The 12,530-nt window shown below is 46.6% G+C and overlaps 1 protein-coding gene across 5 annotated transcripts in view; it reads right to left on the minus strand.

The window, feature by feature from the left end:
- The window catches only part of CCM2 (CCM2 scaffold protein), a 133,648-nt gene that overhangs the window by 39,752 nt on the left and 81,366 nt on the right, over window positions 1-12,530 (minus strand). For 4 of the 5 annotated variants that reach the window (XM_038393559.2, XM_038393558.2, XM_038393562.2 and 1 more), the window contains exon 10: window positions 6,742-7,500. The exons of the other annotated variant lie outside the window; for it this stretch is intronic. In XM_038393559.2, coding sequence (XP_038249487.1) covers window positions 7,220-7,500 — 281 coding nt within the window. In that variant the 3' untranslated portion in view covers window positions 6,742-7,219. Of the gene's footprint in view, window positions 1-6,741; window positions 7,501-12,530 lie in introns of those variants that run through there. 5 annotated transcript variants of the gene reach the window in all.

Below are 12,530 nucleotides of genomic sequence, written 5' to 3' on the forward strand. Positions count from 1 at the left end.
CATTCAGAACATGCATATTTTTTTCAGTTAACACGTCTTTGGTGTCAGCAGGTCTGGAGGCTCTGCCATTAAGGTGCCAACACAGGAAGCATCAACAGGTGAGCACTGGGGAAATCCCGACTTACGGCATCATGGTATTGAACTAAAATAAATGCACTGTAGGCTGATTAATGGAGAAATGCAGTCAGTCATTCAGCTCAGGCAAACGGTCTCCCACCTGCTCCCTCTCTGGGGCGCATCACACTCGCTGTGCCCCAAAATGAACCCCAGACAGACGTGCCCCATTTAATGCAACTCACTCATGAGGCCCCACATCACAGAAAGTCTCTACAGGAAGCCAGTCAATGATGCAAGGCTCCCATTCCCCCCTCCGCAGGGTAGCATGTCAGTGTCACAGCAGAGGGGACTAAGCCACTCCAAAGAGACCTTCAGTGGGAACTTAGGTGGCATTATAGACACCGGGGAAGAATTTAATCCCATGTAATTCCATCTGCTCCATAGGAGAGCTTCCACCAGGCTAGCGACAGCTGAAATTGGATAGAGCAGTGTCTCTCGATCAAGGACCAGAGTCAACAATGCCTGGAGGATGTCCTGCCTAGTCAGAAGAAGATGGTAGCAAGCAAGACAGTATTGACGCAGGAGAATGTGCTAGGCATAGAGCAGCCTGCTTGAGATATAAAAATGTCTCCCCCCTCACTTTATAGAGATCACATTAGAAGCCTGTCATGGGGCCAGAGGCTCTTCAGGAAGTATCAGGGCCTAACTGGCCCATGATGACCCTGTGGGGAACACCTGGGAGCCTGAGGTGATCCAGGTGGGGCCCCTTTACCTAATTAGAAATAGAGCAGTTGTGTTAGGAGGAGACTACTAGAACAGGAAGTCACCCAGGGAGGGGAGATGCTCTCTCTATAGAAGACCTCCAGCTGATGCAGCCTGGAGGAACCCAAAAGAGGCAGACTAGGCCTCCCTGGGAATAAGCCCTGAAGAAGCACTTAAGAGTTGACAGTGAGAGTCCCAAGAGAACTGTCCGAGTCCCAGGAGAAGGGAGACCATGGTGATCTCCTGTCAGGAAGCTCCCGGAAGAGAGCTGGTGTTTGCCTCAAGAGCATAGAGGCCTGCAGTTTGAGCCTGGCTCCTGGGAAGACAGTAGCAAGGGGAAGAGCATGTTGACCAGGAGACACACACCCCATAGAGGGAGCAAGTAGAGACTGAAGCCCAACATGGACGGGGTGAAGCAGCTGAGTCTGGGAAGGCCAGGGGGGGCTGCTGGCAGTTTGCTGATGAGCAGAGGCAAGAAGACAATGTCAGTTCTGGTAAGGAGGAAATGGAGACCTGGGACTATTTCTTGACATAAGTTATTGGTTATTAATGAATAACGCTCCCCCTGAATAAGGGGTTATTGAAGGCAAAGTGAGTCAGGACTGATTGATATAGTCAAAAGGGGAAACTGAGGCCTGGCTCTTGGGCCTGTGACAAAGCTATACACATTTCTTGATATTCCAGTTAACTTAGAATGTAAAAACATCACATTTGAATGAAATATCCTAAATATTGGAAACTAGAACAAAAATTGAGGGGAATTATTAATCCATGGAGTAACTCCACTGGACAATAAAGTTACACCAGGGATAAGATTGGCCCAGTTAAAATGTTTCCCCAATAAAACAGTTTGGAAAATTCAACACCAAGACATATGCTGTGCAGAGAAAGAGAAGCCTGCTTTTCGGTTGTTTGGGAGCATGCTGTGGGACTTGCCAGATGTCCAGGAATTCATCTAACAGGGCACAGCAGCCTCTGGTTTCCATTCATCTGCTCTATGCATTTAATTTGCAGGATGCTATTTTAACTATCCCAAATTTGGGGCAACCCAACATGCTGTCCTGGCTTCACTTCAATACGCAAAGCTGTAGCGTCATGACCTGATGATGCTACCATGGACTGATGTAACAATGCATCAAGACACAAATGTCATGCTGCAATTTTATCGTGCCGGACAGATATCACTGCAGTCTCGGTCACCTGACCGTTTTACCATCTGCAGAGGAAGCATCTCTCTGCTGCAAGATCTCATGTCAATTCCCCTTTAGGGCAGTACCTTTCTGATGATTTTCAACATTTTCAAAAATCAGAAGTTTGACCCCTGAAGAAGTGGCAAGATTTTCAAGAGTGCTGTGCACTCTGCAGTCCCAGAGGAGGTCAATGGGAAATTTTGGTGCCCAGTATTCCTGAAAATGCAGCCCTCTAGTTAGGTGCCTACCAAATATATGGATTTAACTTTAGGCTCCTGGGTTTGAAAGCCTGACTCTTAAGTTGGTGGCAACTGTAAGAATGATCCATGTAGAAAGTTATCACATCACGGTCATCTTAGGGCTTCTGAAGAATAGAAAGGTTCTCTTCTGTACAGAAAACTAGCCTGAGGTAAACCAGCAATGGCTTCTTAGTCCCAACTGCATAAGAAGAGCCTTGGAAACGGAGAGAAGACAGAGGTAAGGGAGTGTTTTAGACTTAATACCGTTCTGTAAGATAAAACAAGCAGGGCTTTAAGGGTGTAGCAACAACGCAATTTCTTCCTCGCACCTAAACTCAAGGGTACAAACATACTAAGCAGTCTAGGTGTAGCATGTTTTCTTGACATCGTCTGCCTCTCAAAATTATACACGGCGTCAATACTGTATTTGAACTCAATTCTTGGACAGACAATTCAGCCAGAAATTGCAATTTCCTATCCATTTCTTTCCCAGAAAAACACAATTGTAAAAGGGGGGGCGGAGGGGAGGAAACACCAGAATAAAGGCTTTCAACGTAAAACAGAAGGAGCGTGGTCCGAGGGGAAAGCGCACCAACACCAGGAACACGGTGTTGTGCTACTTGAACAGCTCTTTCTAATACACCTTTCTCCTTGACATCTGTGTGGACACGTGCATGTGTGCTGGGGAGAGCGGGGCTGAGAGACAAGCAGTGGTTGTACTGCAGGGACAGCCAAGCTTTGAGAGGATAGAGGGCAGCACTGCTCATGAACCAGGAGCCCAAGAGCTGCAGCTGCCGCACACAAGATTTCCATCATTTTTGTATCCAAATAAAAAAACGCACAGAATGGATCTGACATGTTCTTCGGTGATTGGAATGTTCCTGTTAGTGAGACACTCCCCAGCAATACAAACCTGCCATTGAGGAGTTCAGTCCTCCCCTTGTCGGTCACAGGGCTCCAGGGCATCCATGCTGTAATGTATTCCGAGTGCCAAGGGCAGCAGAAACCAAGTAATTGAAGGCAGCCAGCTTAGGGAGCGGCAATGTGCTTCCTGCTCCAACTCCCCTATTTAAAACAGGCTGTGCTTTGTGAGGGGATGTCTACACTGCGATTAAAAACCCACAGCTGGCTCGTGCCAGCTGACTCAGGCTGCAGGGCTATTAACTGCAATGTAGACATCTGGGCTTGGGCTGGAGCCTTGGCTCTAGGACCCTGTGAGGGGGGAGTGTCCCAGAGCTCTCTGAGCCTGATCATCTGCACTGCAACTAAACAGCCCCGCAGCCCGAGACCCACGAGCCCAAGTCAGGCAGCATGGGCCGGCCATGGGTGTATAATTGAAGCATAGGCATAATGGGAGTGTTTGCAGGAGGCAGGTGATTGAATCTGCTCAAATGTAAAGCTAACATGTGGGGAGCGGGGGAAACCCCACTGGAGATGCACTAGAGAGCAGTAATGCCCAGAGACATGGGGCTGCTAGTGGACAGCAACTTAGACAGGAACTTGCAGTGTGATATGGAGGCAAAAGTTAGGCAATGTGCAGAATGCCCCTGAGCAAGGAGATCTTATTGCCCCTGCCAGCAGGCTCTGGGAAAGCTGTCTGTAAGAGACTGCAGGGCCACCCAGAGGGGGTGGTAAGTGGGGCAATTTGCCCCAGGCCCCACAGGGGCCCCCACGAGAGTTTTCGATGGCACTTCGGGGGCAGGGGGTCCTTCATTGCTGCTGAACACACCCAGAGTGAAGGACCCGCCACCGCTTCTTCTGCTCCGGGTCTTCGGTGGCAATTCAGCGAAGTGTCCCGAAGACCCGGAATGGAAGGACCCCCGCCGCCGAAGACCCCAGGCCCCCTGAATCCTCCGGGCGGCCCTGAGAGACTGTATCCAGTTCTGGGCACTGCAGGGCCAGAAATATGGTCAACAAGTAGGACAGAAGTGAGAGAAGAACAGAGAAATGATTCCAGGGCTGGAGTGACTGGTATACAGGGGGAAAAATAAGAACAGCTAGCTTGGCTAGATGAATAGCGCTTGGGGAAGGCAGGTGTGATAACTGTCTATGAGTAATGGAGAGACAGAAACATGGAGTTGGAGGAATAGTTTAAGGTGTTTTTGGAAGGAGTAATGGGAAACAAATGGCGGAAGGGGGGGGAAATTAGCTGAATCAGGGAACACTTTCTAATGGTGGGGAAAAGTGTCTTGGGAGTGCTGGAACAATAATTGATATCACTGGGGATATCATTGAAAACTGGACTAGACAAAATCATCAAAATGAACTTTAGGGAACAACACTACATTGGATGGGCATGCTGATTAAGAAACATTTCCATCTAGTTTCTAGGGCCATGACCTTTTAGAGCCAAAGACTTGTTTTGCAGGAAGAGCTGCATGTATTTATCATGGGGCAGAAAGCAAAAATAACCTCTGTGGTGCTTGACTGTCTCTTTCCATGCTGAGGCCAGACATCTGGGGAACTTCAGTAGCAAAAAACTCTTACCAATGCATTCATAGCTTATGCACTGCCGAAAGGGTTTTTTAAAAGAGCAAGCAAGCATAAGGTATGTAAGGAATCCCTACAAGATACCATCCTTGAGCAGCTTCCTCTCTTAGGAGACCATGTCAAAGTATCCTCAAATTCTCCAAGCACAATTCTGTTCTTATCAAAAGTTCCCTTCATTCAGCCACCGTTTTTTGTCGATTCCCTATTAGTCACTTAAGTCTGGTTTCACTGGACAGTACTATTCTAGCTTGGAAAAAATGAAATTTTGAACCATCCATACTTCAATATGAACCGTGGATGGCTTTTCCTTTGGGTTTTTAGTTTTAAAATTGTAATCCTAGGGTCCTATCTTTTAATTTCACCAACACTGAGGTAAAAGGAATGACTCAGCATATTATCTAAGAATAAAAATGAACTATCATCTATGGGCATTTTTCCTTATATCAGGCAGTGGCTGTTACTGAAAATGTAAAGAATTCCAGTGACGTTTCAGGCCTACAGCACTGTAGGTAAGGAGAACTGCACACTGCAACCAGGTGAAATTAACTGATGTCTTGAAGAGGAGGAGATCCCTCAGCCAGGTCAATTTATGACTGTGCCACAGGGTCCTGTATTGAACACAGAAAAATAGACTTTGGATCTCTCTTGTTTCAGTGGAAGCACACATGGGAACAGAATGCTAGCTCTGTTTGTTGTCCTATTCTTGACAAACGAACATGCCCAGCCACCAGTACAGGATTTTAATTTACTTTAAATTATATCAAAAGAGTGAAGAAAGAAACCCCTGGAGTCCATGAACAAATAGGGTTTTGCTACTGAAAGGGCTGAAGTATCAACCAATATGTTCCTTTGAAGGTCAGTTATAGCGGCCAGTATAGATATTATGGCATGGAATACAGATACAAAAAATAAGTGTATTTATAATTGCCTGTATAATATATACAACCTGTACATTATATATCTATACATCCATCCCACTGCTAATTTCATAGAAAGTTTACTTTATCAGTTTAACTTGTTACCATCTCACCCTTCAAGGGTGACCAAAATCCACTCCCCACACAAATAGCTACGGATGTTAAACTCAGCCTGGCTGAGAATTTCCTGGTTATTGTAACCTTAAAGGGGAAATTCTAAGCAATGGAATAAATTTACTGTCACTTCCTGTCTGAATTCACCGCCATCTTTTGGGGTCAATCCTGCTAGATGGTCAGAGCCCTGAACTCCCTAAAGTGTCAGTCCTGCAGAAGGTGCCCACACACCTTGCGGGGTCAGATGCTACGGGTGTTGGGGAGGTATATATGCACCATGGCGCCCTCTGGGGAGCAGCCGGAAACTTGTCACGTCAACTTGTGCTGGACTGGGATTGAGATAGGGTTTTACTGAGTGAACAGTTGTGCTTGTGAAGATTAAGGAGCTAGCAGCACTGGAAACGTGAATCCACCTAGCCCAGACCAGAGAGCTCACAGAGCCACAACAGGAGCTCTCACCACACACACACACACACACACACACACACACACACACACACACACACACACACACACACACACACACACTAGCCCAACCGATGACTTTGCTAGAGGTAAAAATGTGGTTCCATCTCCTATTTCCCTCAGGTCCTAGGCTTTTCCTGAGCAAAGACTGCCAGCCATGCTGAATGGCAGGATTGGTTTTAGACCTAGACTGTCCACTAGGACAGCACTAAATGCGCCAACACTCATGCCCCACTCTGCACTATGGGCTGAATTTGAACCAGAGTGCTAGAGGCGAAAGGCCAAGGTTACCCAAGCCAACCAACTCCCCTCCTGCAAGGGGACAGCCCAGAGGTCACACTGGCAGATTTCTCTCTGTGACCAATGAAGAAGAGCCCACATTGGCCTTCGTTACAAAACAATCATGTCAGTATCTCAGCAGATAGCCTTCAGGTTCGGAGTAGAAATGTTTCGACAACACCAACAATAGGTTTAAATTATTCACATTGTGGTAAACTTCATTTTAAAAAAAAAAGTCTGAGTTACAATAGGAATATCATGTGCAAAACTGTAAACCCGCCATCGGGTCCCAGTGAGCTGTTACTGCTCAATGCAAGTTTCTTTCCCCAGCTTTGTTGCATCGCTCCAGAGCGACAACAGCAAAGAAAACACAAAACCAAAGAGTTCTAAGAAGTCAGAGGAAGGGACTCTGGTTCCAATCACCCAACCCGGAATCCTCTTTCACAGCACGCTCACCTGCACGAAGACACACACATGCCTTCACAGTAAGAGGGCACCAGCCAACATCACAAAATGGGCCCCAGTGAAGCCACTGACATGGGGGTAAAAACAATCACATCCTGATTCATCCTTGGAGCCTCTTTCAGACTAGAAGGTCAGGAAGACAGCAGCAAACGTTGCTGCAATCGCTACATGGGGGTGAAAGAGAACAATAAAGCCCCTTTGAAAGGAGCTGTCTTCTCATCCTCCCTCCCGCAGCTGTGTCTCATGACGAATCCTGATCCATGCTGCATCCAAGAGCTTCAATGTCGTTGCTTATGTCAGAGATCATTCGGTCCCACTCGTCTCCCTCGGAAGGGGCAGACTGGTCATCCGAACTCCCTGCAGCTCCATTCCCATTGGTCGTTGAATTGGAGGTAGTGCTCAGAGTCCGTCTGTACCTCCCGAAACTGTCTGTGATAATTCCCCGGCCATCCTTCACCCCGATGGTTTCTAGGAAGTTCTCAAAGTGTTGGCTGTCCTTTTCAGGAATGAATGGTCTAAGGCCTTCCCCAGAAAATAAACAAGGAGGAAAAATTAGTCATTCAATACATTTAGAATGACAACGTTACACTGATCAAGACTATATTTGTGACGTTCTTATCAGTGAGAGCTTTGCCCACATAAAGGCTTCAGGATTTGGTTGTAGGACACTATGAAAGTCAAGATGCAGCAGCTGAACTCATCCTGTCTCCTCTCCCCCAATAGCTGAGGCTCAAATAGCAGAGTTTTTTGTTTTAACTAAAACTCAAGTCACCCAAACTGCTAGTGACTGTGTGTGTGACGGTGTCATGTCACCTCCTGCGCTACAGCTTCCCCATCGCTTCCTTACTTCACAAAACAGGTGGCGACACTTAATTAGCTCATGTTAGTAAAGCACAAGGAGATCCTCAGACTCAAGGGACCCAGAGGAATGTAGAGAACTACTGAGTAAAAAAAAAAGTCAAGAGCAACTGCTCTATCTATGAGACAATGTACCCCCAAGTTCACGCTCTTCAGTTCCCCAGACACAGTCTGAAGGAGAAGGCTCCCCTTTCAGTGCTGCTATCTCCAACAGGTTCAGAGAGAGGTACTCTAGCACCAGTTACTTCCACCTTTGCCCCCAGGCAACCATCTCTCCCAGCCTGACCACCAGGATTTGGGGTATCCAGTCCAAAAGGGAGCAGCTCTGACCCCTTGCCAGCTAAAGAACGCTTAACAGCATACCCCTGTTTATTTTTGAGACTGTATAGTGCCCTCCCCAAAGAGCTTACAATCTAGTTTGAAACTGGACACAAGCAAATAAATGCAAGAAACAGGAGGGAGGAGGAGAATACTAAGGAGATTTGACAGACAAGGTGAGTGAGGTATCTTTTACTGGACCGACTTCTGTTGGTGAAAGAGACAGAAGTTGGTCCAATAAAAAGATATTACCTCACCAACCAGGTCTGTCTAATATCCTGGGACCAACATTGTAAACTAATGAGATCATGAAGTTACATGCTGTAGGCTTGTTCAGGGGCAACTTAATTGTTTTAAAGCAAAAATCAGTTGTTTGTGACTGCCAATCAGCCTCTCCATCACAGCTGATTTTTTGGTGGGTCTTCCAACATGAGCTCATGGCAATATATTCCTTCTATATAAAAGGAGGTCCCACCCTTTGACAGGGTTCAGGATTGAGTCCAACCATGACTCCATCCTAAGAGCACTTCTACAACCACAGCTAGAGGTCCTGAGACAAACATGAATCAAAAGGCTGTTTAAAAGAGGATACAGAAAGCCAAGATCCCCCATATCACTAATCAAACAGCACAATTCAGCCCTGATTCAGAGGCAATCCCTGTGGCTCCAGTGGAGTTGCAATGGGGTAGAAGTCAGCACTGAACCAGGTCCATGCATTTTTAGACTATTTCCAAAGCAGTTTCCCCAGCCAGGACCAGAGTTTGGGGTTGTTTATTTCATAGACAAGAGTCAACAGCCTGATCAGTGTGGGGGAATGCTCTGCTGTAGGCACTGTTGAAAGCAAATATTGTAAGGAGGAACATATTGCTGAACTCCTGGATCCTGGCAGGAGAAACCCCATTTTGTTCACCTGAAAGTCATGATCCTGCAGCAAACCTCCCAAGGAGCACACTCAGGGCCTTAAGGCATCTCTGTAATTTGCAAGACTACTTGTGGATCCTGTGGAATGATTACAGGTCTGAGTTTGGTCTCTCACTGTTGGAGGGGAATCTGGCAGGTTACACAGAAAACAGTGGGAGGAGGCAGACAGACCTACTCATCACATGCAGCCTCCCCAACCCCTCCAAAAAACTGTAATTTAAAGTTAAAAGCAAACAGCTCTGGCAGCCTCAGTGGCTGTTCGTGCTTCTGAAGACTATTCACAGGGAAGAGATTTTACATTTTAGATGATTATGGTTAGGAGCAGAGACATTATTTTACCTCTGTATTTGGCACTGGCATGACTGTGGCTGGAACACAGTGTCCAGATTTGGTGTCCACAATTCAAGAAGGATGTTGATAAATTGGAGAGGGGTCAGAGAAGAGACATGGGAATGATTAAAGGATTGGAAAGCTTGCCTTATAATGTTAGACTCAAAGAGCTCAAGCTATTTAGCTTCACAAGGAGAAGGTTGAGCGGTGACTTGATCACAGTCTGTAAGTATCTACATGGGGAACAAATATTTAATAATGGGCTCTTCAATCTAGCAGAGAAAGTTATAACAGTCCAATGGCTGGAAACTGAAGTTCGACAAATTCACACCGGAAATAAAGCATAAGTTTTTCAAGGCAAGAGTAATTAACCATTGGACATTTTACCAAAGCTCATGGTAGATTCACCATCACTGATCAGACTGGATGTATTTCTAAAAGCTCTGTTCTAGGAATTATTGTGGGGAAATTCTCTGGCCTGTGTTCTACAGAATGTCAGACTAGATGATGACAGTGATCCCTTCTGACCTTGGAATCTAGGAATCTATTAATGATCCTGCATTGATCCTTTTGGTAGAATCTGACTGTCAAGGCTAGGATCAAAAACCATACCCAAACTTCTCATGAAGAATTAAGAACATAAGAACAGCCATACTGGGTCACACCAATGGGCCATCTAGCCCAGTATCCTGTCTTCTGACAGTGGCCAGTATCAGAAGCTTCAGAGGGGATGAACAGAACAGGGCAATTATCGAGTGATCCATCCCCTGTCGTCCAGTCCCAACTTCTGGCAGTCAGAGATTTAGAGACATGCAGAGCATGGGGTTACATCCCTGGCCATGCTAATAGCCACTGATGGACCCATCTGCCATGAACTTATCTAATTCTGTTTTCAACCCATTTGTACACAACATTTTACGTGGCTCTGGGAAGAAGGATAAAGGAGTTTGAGGTGCAAGTGGTCTTCTCGTCCATCCTCCCCGGGGAAGGAAAAGGCCTGGGTAGAGACTGTCAAATCGTGGAAGTCAATGAATGGCTATGCAGATGGTGTCAGAGAGAAGGCTTTGGATTCTTTGACCATGGGATGGTGTTCCAAGAAGGAGGAGTGCTAGGCAGAGACGGGCTCCACCTAACGAAGAGAGGGAAGAGCATCTTCACAAGCAGGCTGGCTAACCTAGTGAGGAGGGCTTTAAACTAGGTTCACCGGGGGAAGGAGACAAAAGTCCTGAGGTAAGTGGGGAAATGGGATACTGGGAGGGAGCAGGAGCGCGCAAGAAGGCAGGGCTCCTGCCTCATACTGAGAAAGAGGGACGATCAGCGAGTTATCTCGAGTGCCTATACACAAATGCAAGAAGCCTGGGAAACAAGCACGGAGAACTGGAAGTCCTGGCACAGTCAAGGAATTATGATGTGATTGGAATAACAGAGAATTGGTGGGATAACTCACATGACTGGAGTACTGTTCAGGAAGGACAAGTAGGGCAGCAAAGGTGGGGGAGTTGCATTGTATGTAAGGAAGCAGTATGACTGCTGAGAGCTCAAGTATGAAACCGCAGAAAAACCTGAGAGTCTCTGGATTAAGTTTAGAAGTGTGAGCAACAAGGGTGATGTTGTGGTGGGAGTCTGCTATAGACTACCGGACCAGGGGGATGAGGTGGATGAGGCTTTCTTCCGGCAACTCACAGAAGTTACTAGATTGCAGGCCCTGGTTCTCATGGGAGACTTCAATCACTCTGATATGGGCTGGGAGAGCAATACAGTGGTGCACAGACAATCCAGGAAGTTTTTGGAAAGTGTAGGGGACAATTTCCTGGTGCAAGTGCCGGAGGAACCAACTAGGAGCAGAGCTCTTCTTGACCTGCTGCTCACAAACTGGGAAGAATTAGTAGGGGAAGCAAAAGTGGATGGGAACCTGGGAGGCAGTGACCATGAGATGGTCGAGTTCAGGATCCTGACACAGGGAAGAAAGGAGAGCAGCAGAAAACGGACCTTGGACTTCAGAAAAGCAGACTTTGACTTCCTCAGGGAACTGATGGGCAGGATCCCTTTGGAGAATAACATGAGGGGGAAAGGAGTCCAGGAGAGTTGGCTGTATTTTAAAGAATCCTTATTGAGGTTACAGGGAAAAACCATCCCGATGTGTAGAAAGAATAGTAAATATGGCAGGTGACCAGCTTGGTTTAACAGTGAAATCCTTGCTGATCTTAAACACAAAAAAGAAGGTTTCAGAGTAGCAGCCGTGTTAGTCTGTATTCGCAAAAAGAAAAGGAGTACTTGTGGCACCTTAGAGACTAACAAATGTATTTGAGCATAAGCTTTCGAGAGCTACAGCTCAAAGAAGTGGAAGATTGGACAAATGACCAGGGAAGACTATAAAAATATTGCTCGGGCATGCAGGAGTGAAATCAGGAAGGCCAAATCACACCTGGAGTTGCAGCTAGCAAGAGATGTTAAGAGTAACAAGAAGGGTTTCTTCAGGTATGTTAGCAACAAGAAGAAAGTCAAGGAAAGTGTGGGCACCTTACTGAATGAGGGAGACAACCTAGTGACAGAGGATGTGGAAAAAGCTTTAAAAAAGGGAAGAAGGAGGATCCTGGGAACTACAGGCCGGTCAGCCTCACCTCAGTCCCTGGAAAAATCATGGAGCAGGTCCTCAAAGAATCAATCCTGAAGCACTTAGAGGAGAGGAAAGTGATCAGGAACAGTCAGCATGGATTCACCAAGGGAAGGTCATGCCTGACTAATCTAATCGCCTTTTATGATGAGATTACTGGTTCTGTGGATGAAGGGAAAGCAGTGGATGTATTGTTTCTTGACTTTAGCAAAGCTTTTGACACGGTCTCCCACAGCATTCTTGTCAGCAAGTTAAGGAAGTATGGGCTGGATGAATGCACTATAAGGTGGGTAGAAAGCTGGCTAGATTGTCGGGCTCAACGGGTAGTGATCAATGGCTCCATGTCTAGTTGGCAGCCGGTGTCAAGTGGAGTGCCCCAGGGGTCGGTCCTGGGGCCCGTTTTGTTCAATATCTTCATAAATGATCTGGAGGATGGTGTGGATTGCACTCTCAGCAAATTTGCGGATGATACTAAACTGGGAGGAGTGGTAGATACGCTGGAGGGGAGGGA

This window comes from Dermochelys coriacea, chromosome 2 (assembly GCF_009764565.3).
Source record: "Dermochelys coriacea isolate rDerCor1 chromosome 2, rDerCor1.pri.v4, whole genome shotgun sequence".
Classification (NCBI taxonomy): Eukaryota; Metazoa; Chordata; order Testudines; family Dermochelyidae; genus Dermochelys; species Dermochelys coriacea.